The sequence below is a fragment of the Pecten maximus genome, chromosome 6 (genome assembly GCF_902652985.1).
Source record: "Pecten maximus chromosome 6, xPecMax1.1, whole genome shotgun sequence".
NCBI lineage: Eukaryota > Metazoa > Mollusca > Bivalvia > Pectinida > Pectinidae > Pecten > Pecten maximus.
Window position 1 is genome coordinate 46496371 of NC_047020.1, and position 18021 is coordinate 46514391.

The window sequence follows — 18021 nt, forward strand, 5'->3', positions numbered from 1 at the left end:
AGTTATGTTATCCATCTCCTACCTAGTGGGGCTCTCCATGGTAACAGAGGTATGTTCCCTATCCACTACCTAGTGGGGCTCCCCATGGTAACAGAGGTATGTTATCTACCCCCTCCTAGTGGGGCTCCCCATGGTAACAGAGGTATGTTCCCTGTCTCCTACCTAGTGGGACTCTCCATGGTAACAGAGGTATGTTCCCTATCCACTACCTAGTGGGGCTCCCCATGGTAACAGAGGTATGTTATCTACCCCCTCCTAGTGGGGCTCCCCATGGTAACAGAGGTATGTTCCCTGTCTCCTACCTAGTGGGGCTCTCTATGGTAACAGAGGTATGTTATCTACCCCCTCCTAGTGGGGCTCTCCATGGTAACAGAGGTATGTTCCCTGTCTCCTACCTAGTGGGGCTCTCCATGGTAACAGAGGTTTGTTATCTATCTCCTACCTATTGGGGCTCTCCATGGTAACAGAGGTATGTTCCCCGTCTCCTACTTAGTTGGGCTCTCCATGGCAACAGAGGTATGTTATCTAACTCCTACCTAGTGGGGCTCTCCATGGTAACAGAGGTATGTTATCCATCTCCTACCTAGCGGGGCTCTCCATGGTAACAGAGGTATGTTATTTATCTCTTCCCTAGTGGGGCTCTCCATGGTAACAGAGGTATGTTATCTATCTCCTACCTAGTGGGGCTCTCCATGGTAACAGAGGTATGTTATCTGTCTCCTACCTAGTGGGGCTCTCCATGGTAACAGAGGTATGTTCCATATCTCCTACTTAGTGGGGCTCTCCATGGTAACAGGTAAGTTATCTATCTCCTACCTAGTGGGGCTCTCCATGGTAACAGAGGTATGTTCCCTGTCTCCTACTTAGTGGGGCTCTCCATGGTAACAGAGGTATGTTATCTAACTCCTACCTAGTGGGGCTCTCCATGGTAACAGGGGTATGTTATCCATCTCCTACCTAGTGGGGCTCTCCATGGTAACAGAGGTATGTTATCTATCTCCTACCTAGTGGGGCTCTCCATGGCAACAGAGGTATGTTATCTATCCCCTACCTAGTGGGGCTCTCCATAGTAACAGAGGTATGTTATCTATCCCCTACCTAGTGGGGCTCTCTATGGTAACAGAGGTATGTTATCTATCCCCTACCTAGTGGGGCTCTCTATGGTAACAGAGGTATGTTATCTATCCCCTTCCTAGTGGGGCTCTCCATGGTAACAGGGGTATGTTCCCTGTCTCCTACCTAGTGGGGCTCTCCATGGTAACAGAGGTATGTTATCTTTCCCCTACCTAGTGGGGCTCTCCATGGTAACAGAGGTATGTTCCCTGTCTCCTACTTAGTGGGGCTCTCCATGGTAACAGAGGTATGTTCATTGTCTCCTACCAAGAGAGGGATGTTTGAGCTATTTATAGATAGTTAAGGAGTTTATTGGTTATTGATAAGCTGGTAGGGAGGGATGTTCGGGTGATTGATATGTTGCCAAAGAATTATGAATGGGTTATTACCGGGAATGTGTGCACATGCTATTTTTTTGTTCCCAGGGCGGAATGTACGTGTTCCAGCTGTTTGACTACTATTCTGGAAGTCGGATTATTTTGTTTGTTGCCTTCTTCGAATGTGTAGCGGTCGCCTGGATTTACGGTAAGTAATTGTTACCATTATCAGATAATAATCCATGGTCATTCCTGCATTCTTTAATTTGCAAAGCCGTTTACTGGTTCTGTGATCTTTAACTAGCGTATATAAAATATTTCCATTGTCTTACTTTTCTGATCTGATACGAGAGTTGATCGATATGTTGTGAGCCTCGTATTGAAGGAGGTACTCAAGGATGTTCTTTTTAAGTCCTACTATTTTCTGACTATATAGGGCCGTGTACCCAAGGACTGGTCTCATTTGGTTAGTTTATATCGACGAGGTAGCACTCTAAAGTAAACAAGACAAGCGGCTTTTGCAAAATGGACAAGAGCAGCGATCTAATATTTCCCAAAAAAAGTTGAACACTTTTGGTAGGTGTCAAACCTTTAATGATGGTATCATATACTACTATATATTATATGTTAGTAACACTAGGGAAAGATACCCATTCATATGATATTTGAGATTCGTCACTATGGATGAAACATGGGTCCAACATTTTACCCCAGAGGCCAAACAACAATCGAAACAACGGAAAATACTGTTCCATCAGCTGGGAAGGTTATGGCATCGGTATTCTGGGATGCGAATGGTATTCTGTTGACAGATAATCTCCAAAGGGACAAACAATCAATGGCACATAGTATGCTTCACTTCTGAGTCAGTTACGGGAAAATATTAAACTTAAGAGCCGCGAAAAGCTCACTAAAGGTGTGTTATTCCATCAGGACAATGCTCCTGTTCACAAGTCTATTATTGTCATGGCTGCCATTCACGATTGTGGCTTTAAATTGATTGATCATCCGCTTTATTCACCTGATCTCGACCCATCAGACTTTCATCTATTTTTAAAACAGAAAACAGCTAATTCAGGCACCCTAACCCTAACCCTAACATATAGTAGATGACTTTATGAAGAGCCAAGAAAAGGATTTCTATAAAATAGGCATTGAGGCCCTTAAATACTGCTGGAAATAGTGTATAGATACTGAAAGAGGATTATGTTATAAAAAAAAAATACAATATGTCCGGCAAAATTTAAATCCTTCAATATCAGGATCACAACATATCAACAAGCAACTAGCTAATTCCCTTTATTAACGATGTCGTGTTTGTTTTAGGTATCAGACGTTTCTATAACAACATTGAAATGATGATGGGATACAAAATCAATCCTTTTATGGGGATCTGTTGGACTGTACTGTCTCCCATCTTCTGTATGGTAGGTATATGGGGATCTGTTGGACTGTACTGTCTATCTCTGTATGGTAGGTATATGGGGATCTGTTGGACTGTACTGTCTATCTCTGTATGGTAGGTATATGGGGATCTGTTGGACTGTACTGTCTATCTCTGTATGGTAGGTATATGGAGATCTGTTGGACTGTACTGTCTATCTCTGTATGGTAGGTATATGGGGATGTGTTGGACTGTACTGTCTATCTCTGTATGGTAGGTATATGGGGATCTGTTGGACTGTACTGTCTATCTCTGTATGGTAGGTATATGGGGATGTGTTGGACTGTCCCCTATCTCTGTATGGTAGGTATATGCGGATGTGTTGGACTGTACTGTCTATCGCTGTATGGTAGGTATATGGGGATGTGTTGGACTGTACTGTCCCCTATCTCTGTATGGTAGGTATATGGCGATCTGTTGGACAGTACTGTCCCCTATCTCTGTATGGTAGGTATATGGTGATCTGTTGGACTGTACTGTCTCCTATCTCTGTATGGTAGGTATATGGGGATCTGTTGGACTGTACTGTCTATCTCTGTATGGTAGGTATATAGGGATCTGTTGGACTGTCCCCTATCTCTGTATGGTAGGTATATGGGGATGTGTTGGACTGTACTGTCTATCTCTGTATGGTAGGTATATGGGGATGTGTTGGACTGTACTGTCTATCTCTGTATGGTAGGTATATGGGGATCTGTTGGACTGTACTGTCTATCTCTGTATAGTAGGTATATGGGGATCTGTTGGACTGTACTGTCTCTCTCTGTATGGTAGGTATATGGGGATCTGTTGGACTGTACTGTCCCCTATCTCTGTATGGTAGGTATATGGGGATCTGTTGGACTGTACTGTCTCCTATCTCTGTATGGTAGGTATATGGGGATCTGTTGGACTGTACTGTCTATCTCTGTATGGTAGGTATATGGGGATCTGTTGGACTGTACTGTCTATCTCTGTATGATAGGTATATGGGGATGTGTTGGACTGTACTGTCTATCTCTGTATGGTAGGTATATGGAGATCTGTTGGACTGTACTATCTATCTCTGTATGGTAGGTATATGGGGATCTGTTGGACTGTACTGTCTATCTCTGTATGATAGGTATATGGGGATGTGTTGGACTGTACTGTCTATCTCTGTATGGTAGGTATATGGAGATCTGTTGGACTGTACTGTCTATCTCTGTATGGTAGGTATATGGGGATCTGTTGGACTGTACTGTCTATCTCTGTATGGTAGGTATATGGGGATCTGTTGGACTGTACTGTCTATCGCTGTATGGTAGGTATATGGGGATGTGTTGGACTGTACTGTCTATCTCTGTATGGTAGGTATATGGGGATGTGTTGGACTGTACTGTCCCCTATCTCTGTATGGTAGGTATATGGGGATCTGTTGGACAGTACTGTCCCCTATCTCTGTATGGTAGGTATATGGGGATCTGTTGGACTGTACTGTCTCCTATCTCTGTATGGTAGGTATATGGGGATCTGTTGGACTGTACTGTCTATCTCTGTATGGTAGGTATATAGGGATCTGTTGGACTGTCCCCTATCTCTGTATGGTAGGTATATGGGGATGTGTTGGACTGTACTGTCCCCTATCTCTGTATGGTAGGTATATGGGGATGTGTTGGACTGTACTGTCTATCTCTGTATGGTAGGTATATGGGGATCTGTTGGACTGTACTGTCTATCTCTGTATGGTAGGTATATGGGGATCTGTTGGACTGTACTGTCTATCTCTGTATGGTAGGTATATGGGGATCTGTTGGACTGTACTGTCTCCTATCTCTGTATGGTAGGTATATGGGGATCTGTTGGACTGTACTGTCTATCTCTGTATGGTAGGTATATGGGGATCTGTTGGACTGTACTGTCTATCTCTGTATGGTAGGTATATGGGGATGTGTTGGACTGTACTGTCTATCTCTGTATGGTAGGTATATGGGGATCTGTTGGACTGTACTGTCTATCTCTGTATGGTAGGTATATGGGATCTGTTGGACTGTACTGTCTATCTCTGTATGGTAGGTATATGGGGATCTGTTGGACTGTACTGTCTATCTCTGTATGGTAGGTATATGGGGATCTGTTGGACTGTACTGTCTATCTCTGTATGGTAGGTATATGGGGATCTGTTGGACTGTACTGTCTATCTCTGTATGGTAGGTATATGGGGATCTGTTGGACTGTACTGTCTATCTCTGTATGGTAGGTATATGGGGATCTGTTGGACTGTACTGTCTATCTCTGTATGGTAGGTATATGGGGATCTGTTGGACTGTACTGTCTATCTCTGTATGGTAGGTATATGGGGATCTGTTGGACTGTACTGTCCCTATCTCTGTATGGTAGGTATATGGGGATCTGTTGGACTGTACTGTCCCCTATCTCTGTATGGTAGGTATATGGGGATCTGTTGGACTGTACTGTCTATCTCTGTATGGTAGGTATATGGGGATCTGTTGGACTGTACTGTCTATCTCTGTATGGTAGGTATATGGGGATCTGTTGGACTGTACTGTCCTATCTCTGTATGGTAGGTATATGGGGATCTGTTGGACTGTACTGTCCTATCTCTGTATGGTAAGTATATGGGGATCTGTTGGACTGTACTGTCTATCTCTGTATGGTAGGTATATGGGGATCTGTTGGACTGTACTGTCTATCTCTGTATGGTAGGTATATGGGGATCTGTTGGACTGTACTGTCTATCTCTGTATGGTAGGTATATGGGGATCTGTTGGACTGTACTGTCCTATCTCTGTATGGTAGGTATATGGGGATCTGTTGGACTGTACTGTCTATCTCTGTATGGTAGGTATATGGGGATCTGTTGGACTGTACTGTCTATCTCTGTATGGTAGGTATATGGGGATCTGTTGGACTGTACTGTCTATCTCTGTATGGTAGGTATATGGGGATCTGTTGGACTGTCCCCTATCTCTGTATGGTAGGTATATGGGGATCTGTTGGACTGTACTGTCTATCTCTGTATGGTAGGTATATGGGGATCTGTTGGACTGTACTGTCTATCTCTGTATGGTAGGTATATGGGGATGTGTTGGACTGTACTGTCTATCTCTGTATGGTAGGTATATGGGGATGTGTTGGACTGTACTGTCCTATCTCTGTATGGTAGGTATATGGGGATCTGTTGGACTGTACTGTCCCTATCTCTGTATGGTAGGTATATGGGGATCTGTTGGACTGTACTGTCTATCTCTGTATGGTAGGTATATGGGGATCTGTTGGACTGTACTGTCTATCTCTGTATGGTAGGTATATGGGGATCTGTTGGACTGTACTGTCCCCTATCTCTGTATGGTAGGTATATGGGGATCTGTTGGACTGTACTGTCTATCTCTGTATGGTAGGTATATGGGGATCTGTTGGACTGTACTGTCTATCTCTGTATGGTAGGTATATGGGGATCTGTTGGACTGTACTGTCTATCTCTGTATGGTAGGTATATGGGGATGTGTTGGACTGTACTGTCTATCTCTGTATGGTAGGTATATGGGGATCTGTTGGACTGTACTGTCCTATCTCTGTATGGTAGGTATATGGGGATCTGTTGGACTGTACTGTCTATCTCTGTATGGTAGGTATATGGGGATCTGTTGGACTGTACTGTCTATCTCTGTATGGTAGGTATATGGGGATCTGTTGGACTGTACTGTCTATCTCTGTATGGTAGGTATATGGGGATCTGTTGGACTGTACTGTCTATCTCTGTATGGTAGGTATATGGGGATCTGTTGGACTGTACTGTCTATCTCTGTATGGTAGGTATATGGGGATCTGTTGGACTGTACTGTCTATCTCTGTATGGTAGGTATATGGGGATCTGTTGGACTGTACTGTCTATCTCTGTATGGTAGGTATATGGGGATCTGTTGGACTGTACTGTCTATCTCTGTATGGTAGGTATATGGGGATCTGTTGGACTGTACTGTCTATCTCTGTATGGTAGGTATATGGGGATCTGTTGGACTGTACTGTCTATCTCTGTATGGTAGGTATATGGGGATCTGTTGGACTGTACTGTCCTATCTCTGTATGGTAGGTATATGGGGATCTGTTGGACTGTACTGTCTCCTATCTCTGTATGGTAGGTATATGGGGATCTGTTGGACTGTACTGTCTATCTCTGTATGGTAGGTATATGGGGATCTGTTGGACTGTACTGTCTATCTCTGTATGGTAGGTATATGGGGATCTGTTGGACTGTACTGTCCCCTATCTCTGTATGGTAGGTATATGGGGATCTGTTGGACTGTACTGTCTATCTCTGTATGGTAGGTATATGGGGATCTGTTGGACTGTACTGTCTATCTCTGTATGGTAGGTATATGGGGATCTGTTGGACTGTACTGTCCTATCTCTGTATGGTAGGTATATGGGGATCTGTTGGACTGTACTGTCTATCTCTGTATGGTAGGTATATGGGGATCTGTTGGACTGTACTGTCTATCTCTGTATGGTAGGTATATGGGGATCTGTTGGACTGTACTGTCTATCTCTGTATGGTAGGTATATGGGGATGTGTTGGACTGTACTGTCTCCTATCTCTGTATGGTAAGTATATGGGGATCTGTTGGACTGTACTGTCTATCTCTGTATGGTAGGTATATGGGGATCTGTTGGACTGTACTGTCTATCTCTGTATGGTAGGTATATGGGGATCTGTTGGACTGTACTGTCTATCTCTGTATGGTAGGTATATGGGGATGCTGTTGGGCTGTACTGTCTCCTATCTCTGTATGGTAGGTATATGGGATCTGTTGGACTGTACTGTCTATCTCTGTATGGTAGGTATATGGGGATCTGTTGGACTGTACTGTCTATCTCTGTATGGTAGGTATATGGGGATCTGTTGGACTGTACTGTCTATCTCTGTATGGTAGGTATATGGGGATCTGTTGGACTGTACTGTCTCTATCTCTGTATGGTAGGTATATGGGGATCTGTTGGACTGTACTGTCTATCTCTGTATGGTAGGTATATGGGGATCTGTTGGACTGTACTGTCTATCTCTGTATGGTAGGTATATGGGGATCTGTTGGACTGTACTGTCTATCTCTGTATGGTAGGTATATGGGGATCTGTTGGACTGTACTGTCCTATCTCTGTATGGTAGGTATATGGGGATCTGTTGGACTGTACTGTCTATCTCTGTATGGTAGGTATATGGGGATGTGTTGGACTGTACTGTCCTATCTCTGTATGGTAGGTATATGGGGATCTGTTGACTGTACTGTCTATCTCTGTATGGTAGGTATATGGGATCTGTTGGACTGTACTGTCTATCTCTGTATGGTAGGTATATGGGGATCTGTTGGACTGTACTGTCTATCTCTGTATGGTAGGTATATGGGGATCTGTTGGACTGTACTGTCCTATCTCTGTATGGTAGGTATATGGGGATCTGTTGGACTGTACTGTCTCCTATCTCTGTATGGTAGGTATATGGGGATCTGTTGGGCGTACTGTCCCCTTCTCTGTATGGTAGGTTATGGGGGTTGTTTGACTGTACTGTCTATTTTTGGTAGTATTGGGGGGGGGTTTTTACGTACTGTTTTTATCCTTATGGGAGGGTTTTGGGATTGTTGGGGACTGCTACTCTGTATGGTAGGTATATGGGGATTGTTGGACTGTAATGTTCCTAATTTTTGTATGGTAATATATGGGATTGTTGGGGCTGTATCATCTCTGTATGGGAGGTATAGGGGATTGTTGGCTTACTGTCTATTCCCCTTTTGGTAGGTATATGGGGGGTTTTTTGGGACTGTCCCATCTTGTATTTGGGGGGTATGGGGTTTTGGACTGTACTGTCCCCCATTCGTATGGTAGGTATATGGGGATCTTTTGATGTCCCCTATCTTGTATGGTAGTTATGGGCTGTTTGGGCTGTACTGTTTCTCGTATGGTAGTTTTGGGGATTGTTGGACTGTACTGTCTATCTCTGTATGGAGGTATATGGGGATGTGTTGGACTGTACTGTCTCCTATCTCTGTATGGTAGGTATATGGGATCTGTTGGACTGTACTGTCCCTATCTCTGTATGGTAGGTATATGGGGATCTGTTGGACTGTACTGTCCTATCTCTGTATGGTAGGTATATGGGGATCTGTTGACTGTACTGTCTATCTCTGTATGGTAGGTATATGGGGATCTGTTGGACTGTACTGTCCCCTATCTCTGTATGGTAGGTATATGGGGATGTGTTGGACTGTACTGTCTATCTCTGTATGGTAGGTATATGGGGATCTGTTGGACTGTACTGTCTCCTATCTCTGTATGGTAGGTATATGGGGATCTGTTGGACTGTACTGTCTATCTCTGTATGGTAGGTATATGGGGATGTGTTGGACTGTACTGTCCCCTATCTCTGTATGGTAGGTATATGGGGATGTGTTGGACTGTACTGTCTATCTCTGTATGGTAGGTATATGGGGATCTGTTGGACTGTACTGTCTATCTCTGTATGGTAGGTATATGGGGATCTGTTGGACTGTACTGTCTATCTCTGTATGGTAGGTATATGGGGATCTGTTGGACTGTACTGTCTCCTATCTCTGTATGGTAGGTATATGGAGATCTGTTGGACTGTACTGTCTATCTCTGTATGGTAGGTATATGGGGATCTGTTGGACTGTACTGTCTATCTCTGTATGGTAGGTATATGGGGATGTGTTGGACTGTACTGTCCCCTATCTCTGTATGGTAGGTATATGGGGATCTGTTGGACTGTACTGTCTATCGCTGTATGGTAGGTATATGGGGATCTGTTGGACTGTACTGTCTATCTCTGTATGGTAGGTATATGGGGATGTGTTGGACTGTACTGTCTCCTATCTCTGTATGGTAGGTATATGGGGATCTGTTGGACTGTACTGTCTATCTCTGTATGGTAGGTATATGGGGATCTGTTGGACTGTACTGTCTATCTCTGTATGGTAGGTATATGGGGATGTGTTGGACTGTACTGTCCCCTATCTCTGTATGGTAAGTATATGGGGATCTGTTGGACTGTACTGTCTATCTCTGTATGGTAGGTATATGGGGATCTGTTTGACTGTACTGTCTATCTCTGTATGGTAGGTATATGGGGATGTGTTGGACTGTACTGTCTCCTATCTCTGTATGGTAGGTATATGGGGATCTGTTGGACTGTACTGTCTATCTCTGTATGGTAGGTATATGGGGATCTGTTGGACTGTACTGTCTATCTCTGTATGGTAGGTATATGGGGATGTGTTGGACTGTACTGTCTCCTATCTCTGTATGGTAGGTATATGGGGATCTGATGGACTGTACTGTCTATCGCTGTATGGTAGGTATATGGGGATCTGTTGGACTGTACTGTCTCCTATATCTGTATGGTAAGTATATGGGGATCTGTTGGACTGTACTGTCCCCTATCTCTGTATGGTAAGTATATGGGGATCTGTTGGACTGTACTGTCCCCTATCTCTGTATGGTAGGTATATGGGGATGTGTTGGACTGTACTGTCTATCTCTGTATGGTAGGTATATGGGGATCTGTTGGACTGTACTGTCTCTCTCTGTATGGTAGGTATATGGGGATCTGTTGGACTGTACTGTCTATCTCTGTATGGTAGGTATATGGGGATCTGTTGGACTGTACTGTCTATCTCTGTATGGTAGGTATATGGGGATCTGTTGGACTGTACTGTCTATCTTTGTATGGTAGGTATATGGGGATGTGTTGGACTGTACTGTCTATCTCTGTATGGTAGGTATATGGGGATCTGTTGGACTGTACTGTCTCCCATCTTCTGTATGGTAGGTATATGGAGATGTGTTGGACTGTACTGTCCCCTATCTCTGTATGGTAGGTATATGGGGATCTGTTGGACTGTACTGTCTATCTCTGTATGGTAGGTATATGGGGATCTGTTGGACTGTACTGTCTATCTCTGTATGGTAGGTATATGGGGATCTGTTGGACTGTACTGTCCCCTATCTCTGTATGGTAGGTATATGGTGATCTGTTGGACTGTACTGTCCCCTATCTCTGTATGGTAGGTATATGGGGATCTGTTGGACTGTACTGTCTATCTCTGTATGGTAGGTATATGGGGATCTGTTGGACTGTACTGTATATCGCTGTATGGTAGGTATATGTGGATCTGTTGGACTGTACTGTCTATCTCTGTATGGTAGGTATATGGGGATGTGTTGGACTGTACTGTATCCTATCTTCTGTATGGTAGGTATATGGGGATCTGTTGGACTGTACTGTCTATCTCTGTATGGTAGATATATGGGGATGTGTTGGACTGTACTGTCCCCTATCTCTGTATGGTAGGTATATGGGAATATGTTGGACTGTACTGTCTATCTCTGTATGGTAGATATATGGGGATGTGTTGGACTGTACTGTCCCCTATCTCTGTATGGTAGGTATATGGGGATGTGTTGGACTGTACTGTCCCCTATCTCTGTATGGTAGGTATATGGGGATCTGTTGGACTGTACTGTCCCCTATCTCTGTATGGTAGGTATATGGGGATGTGTTGGACTGTACTGTCTATCGCTGTATGGTAGGTATATGGGGATCTGTTGGACTGTACTGTCTATCTCTGTATGGTAGGTATATGGGGATGTGTTGGACTGTACTGTCTCCTGTCTCTGTATGGTAGGTATATGGGGATCTGTTGGACTGTACTGTCTATCTCTGTATGGTAGGTACATATATGTATATGGGGATGTGTTGGACTGTACTGTCTATCTCTGTATGGTAGGTACATATATGTATATGGGGATCTGTTGGACTGTACTGTCTCCTATCTCTGTATGGTAAGTATATGGGGATCTGTTGGACTGTACTGTCTATCTCTGTATGGTAGGTATATGGGGATCTGTTGGACTGTACTGTCTATCTCTGTATGGTAGGTCTATGGGGATGTGTTGGACTGTACTGTCTATCTCTGTATGGTAGGTATATGAGGATCTGTTGGACTGTACTGTCTATTATCACTGTATGGTAAGTATATGGGGATCTGTTGGACTGTACTGTCTATCTCTGTATGGTAGGTATATGGGGATCTGTTGGACTGTACTGTCTGCTATCTCTGTATGGTAGGTATATGGGGATGTGTTGGACTGTACTGTCTATCTCTGTATGGTAGGTATATGGGGATGTGTTGGACTGTACTGTCTCCTATCTCTGTATGGTAGGTATATGGAGATCTGTTGGACTGTACTATCTATCTCTGTATGGTAGGTATATGGGGATCTGTTGGACTGTACTGTCTATCTCTGTATGGTAGGTATATGAGGATGTGTTGGACTGTACTGTCTCCTATCTCTGTATGGTAAGTATATGGGGATCTGTTGGACTGTACTGTCTATCGCTGTATGGTAGGTATATGGGGATCTGTTGGACTGTACTGTCTATCTCTGTATGGTAGGTATATGGGGATGTGTTGGACTGTACTGTCTCCTGTCTCTGTATGGTAGGTATATGGGGATCTGTTGGACTGTATTGTCTATCTCTGTATGGTAGGTACATATATGTATATGGGGATCTGTTGGACTGTACTGTCTATCTCTGTATGGTAGGTATATGGGGATGTGTTGGACTGTACTGTCTCCTATCTCTGTATGGTAAGTATATGGGGATCTGTTGGACTGTACTGTCTATCTCTGTATGGTAGGTATATGGGGATCTGTTGGACTGTACTGTCTATCTCTGTATGGTAGGTATATGGGGATCTGTTGGACTGTACTGTCTCCTATCTCTGTATGGTAAGTATATGGGGATCTGTTGGACTGTACTGTCTATCTCTGTATGGTAGGTATATGGGGATCTGTTGGACTGTACTGTCTATCTCTGTATGGTAGGTCTATGGGGATGTGTTGGACTGTACTGTCTATCTCTGTATGGTAGGTATATGAGGATCTGTTGGACTGTACTGTCTCCTATCACTGTATGGTAAGTATATGGGGATCTGTTGGACTGTACTGTCTATCTCTGTATGGTAGGTATATGGGGATCTGTTGGACTGTACTGTCTGCTATCTCTGTATGGTAGGTATATGGGGATGTGTTGGACTGTACTGTCTATCTCTGTATGGTAGGTATATGGGGATGTGTTGGACTGTACTGTCTCCTATATCTGTATGGTAGGTATATGGAGATCTGTTGGACTGTACTATCTATCTCTGTATGGTAGGTATATGGGGATCTGTTGGACTGTACTGTCTATCTCTGTATGGTAGGTATATGGGGATCTGTTGGACTGTACTGTCTATCTCTGTATGGTAGGTATATGGGGATCTGTTGGACTGTACTGTCTATCTCTGTATGGTAGGTATATGGGGATCTGTTGGACTGTACTGTCTATCTCTGTATGGTAGGTATATGGGGATCTGTTGGACTGTACTGTCTATCTCTGTATGGTAGGTATATGGGGATGTGTTGGACTGTACTGTCTCCTATCTCTGTATGGTAGGTATATGGGGATGTGTTGGACTGTACTGTCTATCTCTGTATGGTAGGTATATGGGGATCTGTTGGACTGTACTGTCTATCTCTGTATGGTAGGTATATGAGGATATGTTCTCGTCAGTCACTGTCATTATCAATTTGTATCAGTCAATGTAATGGTCAGTTTTCATCAGCCAATGTACTGGTCAGTTTTTATCATCCAATGTACTGGTCAGTTTTCATCAGCCAATGTACTGGTCAGTTTTCATCAGCCAATGTACTGGTCAGTTTTCATCAGCCAATGTACTGGTCAGTTTTCATCAGTCAATGTACTGGTCAGTTTTCATCAGCCAATGTACTGGTCACTCTTTTTCTCTATTCTGGTCTCTATATAGTCAATGTTTCTTTTCCAGAGTATATTCATAATGAGTGCCATTAATTATGCGGAGCTGGACTACCGTCGGCCGGACTCCACGTACGTATATCCACAGTGGGCTGTAGGTATCGGCTGGACCATGGCCGGATTTGCTGCTATTTGGATACCATTGACCGCCATATTCAAATTATTCTACTACAGCCGAGAGCATCCTATAGGAGAGGTGAGGACCAAATATAACAATGTCACAATGTCACAATATCACAACATCACAATATCACAATGTCACAATATCAATACAATAATATAATGCAATGTCACAATATCACAATGTCACAATGTCACAATGTCACAATATCAATACAATAATAGAATGCAATATCACAATGTCACAATATCAATACAATAATATAATGCAATGTCACAATGTCACAATATCACAATGTCACAATGTCACAATATCACAATGTCAAAACAATAATGGAATACGTTACAATATCAAAACAATAAAGGAATACAATGTCACAATGTCAAAACATCCAGTATAATATGTCACCAAAGTAGTGATGGTCATCAAGTGGAATCATCTTCACTCACACACGTGATGATATACGTAAATATTCTGGTCAATGGTGTATTTGTACCGAGTTCGCCTTGTTTTAATGAATTACTTGTCCTTGTTTCCAGGTGGCACGTCGGATGCTGATGCCGTGTGGACTGCGACCTCACCAATTCCGCCCCCAGGACAGAGGGGAGATAAGTCTTGTAGAATACTGGAATGATAAGGATCTCCAAACATTGGAGGGGAGACAAGCGATCCCTCCATCTGCACAAGTACCTAAACAATATATAGACCAGACTCCGGATAGGAGATACAACGGAAGTTCGACTGGACATCAAAATCCAACATTCTCAGACGAAACAGGCGGCGCAACATTCACCAAACTTTAGACATTGTTATCATAGGTCAAAGTTTACCAAATTTTAGGCATTGTTATCATAGGTCAAAGTTCACCAAACTTTAGACATTGTTATCATAGCTCAAAGTTCACCAAACTTTAGACATTGTTATCATCAGGTCAAAGTTCACCAAACTTTAGACATTGTCATCATAGGACAAAGTTCACCAAACTTTAGACATTTAGGCATAGCTCAATAAATCACGGTAAAATGTGTGGATTTCGCGAGCTTGTTGGTCAGTACATCAATGTATGGGTAATATTTCTGATAGTTTCGTATAAATTAACATTATTGGAACATGGAGGAGATAAAGAGGAAGCTTAATTACTAGTGCAATGATATGGATTAACAACAAGACATTTAATCTACCTTAAATAATGGATTTTCAAATAATACATGCAATCTGCCTTGATGATTTTTTTTTTTTTTTAATTAAATTGCCGATTTTATCTCAGTTCCTTCCCTAACAATGACAGACACAAAAAAATCGCTATTTCTATTGTTACATGTATAATAGTGACTATATTTTATTCATTGATATTATTGTAATAAAATTAATTGTAATGTTTATTTTTAATAATTGGTGTTTGTCTGAAACAATGATTCAATTATAGCAATATCTCTGAAAAAATGAGAGTACAAAGCCATTTCATAGAACAAGTTGTCCAAACCAAACATGCCAGAACAGGATGATAAATGTTTGTCAATATAAATTTGTGACATATCGTGCTCTAACCTTATTCGAACACTTCAATACGTTACAAGAAAACTGTTAAAGATCGTTCTGTACAAAACTAGTAGACTAACTCTACTAATACCGTGTTGTAACATAAAACCTAGATTTTATCCAAAGATTTATATTTTATACAAGACCTGTATTAAAATAAAACACTATATATTTTGTGTACTACATGTTTTTGTTATTTAACCGGATGTGTACAATATATGTCAGTCTGTTGTGTGGTCTCGCGATATTTCGCGAGAACAATTTAAAGTCGCACATAATTTAAAATGTGATGCTAGAGAATAGCAATTGGGAGATTCCACTTTATAAGGCAGAAAATGGCATCGTCTATGTGTTACAATCGGGAGACACCGCTTTATCGAGACTCCTTAAAAAGACAGATAATGACATTGTCTATGCGTTACAATTGAAAGTATGTCGTATTCAGTGATAAAATTGTACTGATATTAATTATAATGTTTATTTTTGATAATTGTACAGCTGCTGTCAGCAATTCATCTTAAATCCATTGTTAAACTGACACGTTTTTTTCTAAATTCAACAGATTTTTTTCAGTACTTCACAAAAATGATTAAAGAGAAAACATCACAAGTTTTCTCACAGCTGAAACAAACCCGAGGGGTGTTCAACTGTAACATATAATGATCTAACGTCCTTATCCATTTCCTAGCTTTAAGTGATGTTTGCCAAAACAATGATTCCATTTTTAGTAATATTAATATCTATATAGCAAAGAGTAATAAAAGGCCGAAACAATGATCAATTATAGTAATATCTCTAAAACAAAGGATAAAAGGCCGAAACAATGATCAATTATAGTAATATCTCTAAAACAAAGGATAAAAGGCCGAAACAATGATCAATTATAGTAATATCTCTAAAACAAAGGATTCACTATTTTATAGAACAACTTGTCCAAACTAAACATGTCAGATGATAACTGTTTGTTTATATAAATTCTATATAATTTTTTTTATATAAATGCTCTAACCAGAGACGTGTTTATCAGACACGACACTGCTCTAACCTAATTCCAAAACTTCAATACGTAACAAAAAAACCGTTTAAGCTGTTTCTGTAGAAAACTTGTAGACTAACTATACTAATACCGTGTTGTAACATAATACTTAGATTTTTATCCAAAGATTTTTATTTTATACAATGACCTATATTAAAATAAAACACTATATATTTTGAATACTATACGTCTTTGTTATTTAACTGGATATGTTCAATATATGTCAGTCTGTTGTGTGGTCTCGCGAAATATCGCGAGAACGAAGACACACATAACATGTGGTACTAGACCAGGCGTTCCAGTTTCACAGTTCAAGAAGATGCTGAATGTTGCTTTCTTTACACAATTGTGTAAACGTGTTGAGATATCAACCTGTTGCTGACTTTAAAATGTCATTATGTAATCTGTGCCAGTTGAGTCATCTAAATATCTATGAAAAGAAACTAATTTGGTTACTCACCAAAAAATGTCTGAAACGGGTATCGATGATATGGCCTACTGTACACAACAACAAAGTCGACCACCTTATTTTGCGTGTGAAAAGTCTAGAGAAAACCGAAATCATCTTCACTCCACGTTTCGGGTATGTTAGGTAAAACTACCGTACACAGAGGAGTGACAGCTGATCTCCTAGTCGGCGTAGTGGACAGTAGTCCTGAGGTGTACGTTGTATTACGTATCCAACTTTGAAGGACATTCGACCTTTTGAGTACACCCTGTAGTTTGTTGTAGCCGTTTGGTACACCTGAGTTAGGTCGGCCGTGCAGGATTGCCAATTTAATTAACCAGATTCGAACCCGGTATTACGGAGGTTCCTTTATATCCGCCAATCGCCACTATCGTTCCATTAAATGACGTCTTTTAGTCTTCCCAGCAACATTCTAGTTTTGGAATGCGCTCCGCGAGGTATGCTTTCTAAAATTGCATTTCCGTTTGGCGATTCTACCTGAGGCTTGGTAGCTGCTTGGTAGCTGCTGTAGGCTTCGGCGCCTTCGTAACATTGTCTCTATCCAAGAAATGTGCATAGCAATCGATGTATTTTTTGTATTGATCATAAATCGTGACTTTTTCACCATTTGGCAGGTCGCCTCGATCTAATGTCCTGTTCATTTCCCCACCCAGTGCGGACAGCGACATCACGGACATGGACGGACTGTAACCGTGACCACTAATTAGGATAAAAGGACACATTTCTGGAGGATTTTCTTCTTTATATTTCTAACTCATTTTTGTCTTTAGACTTGTCTTAGTCTCGCTTTGTGTCGTTTGAAAGTTGTGCGCTGTTTCTTCTTATAGTGTTCGTTTCTTTGCAAAAACATCTTGCAAAGAAACGAACATTAGCATTCACAAATAAAATTAATCAAGCTCTCGTCCGCCTTTTCTATGATCGCTTTTCTGACACTAGGTTTAGCGTGGCTTAAAAAATTCAATTCTATGGCTTGTTTTCCGATGTCGAAACGTCTTTTTCTTTCGGTTCATTTGTAACATTTAATTAAACAGAATATACCTACATATATTCTCCCGGGTAGACGAACTTAATGTGATATCGTCCGGTATGTCTTGTTTCAATCGACGAGCAATGGC

The 18021-nt window shown here is 41.7% G+C and overlaps 1 protein-coding gene across 1 annotated transcript in view; it reads left to right on the forward strand.

Annotated features, from left to right (window-relative positions):
• Positions 1-16620, forward strand: part of LOC117329904 (sodium- and chloride-dependent GABA transporter 2-like) — a 70608-nt gene extending 53988 nt beyond the window's left edge. The window contains exons 10-13 of the mRNA XM_033888124.1: positions 1539-1638; positions 2757-2857; positions 13752-13937; positions 14402-16620. Coding sequence (XP_033744015.1) covers positions 1539-1638; positions 2757-2857; positions 13752-13937; positions 14402-14665 — 651 coding nt within the window. The 3' untranslated portion in view covers positions 14666-16620. The remainder of the gene's footprint in view (positions 1-1538; positions 1639-2756; positions 2858-13751; positions 13938-14401) is intronic.
• The last annotated feature ends 1401 nt before the right edge of the window (positions 16621-18021 follow it).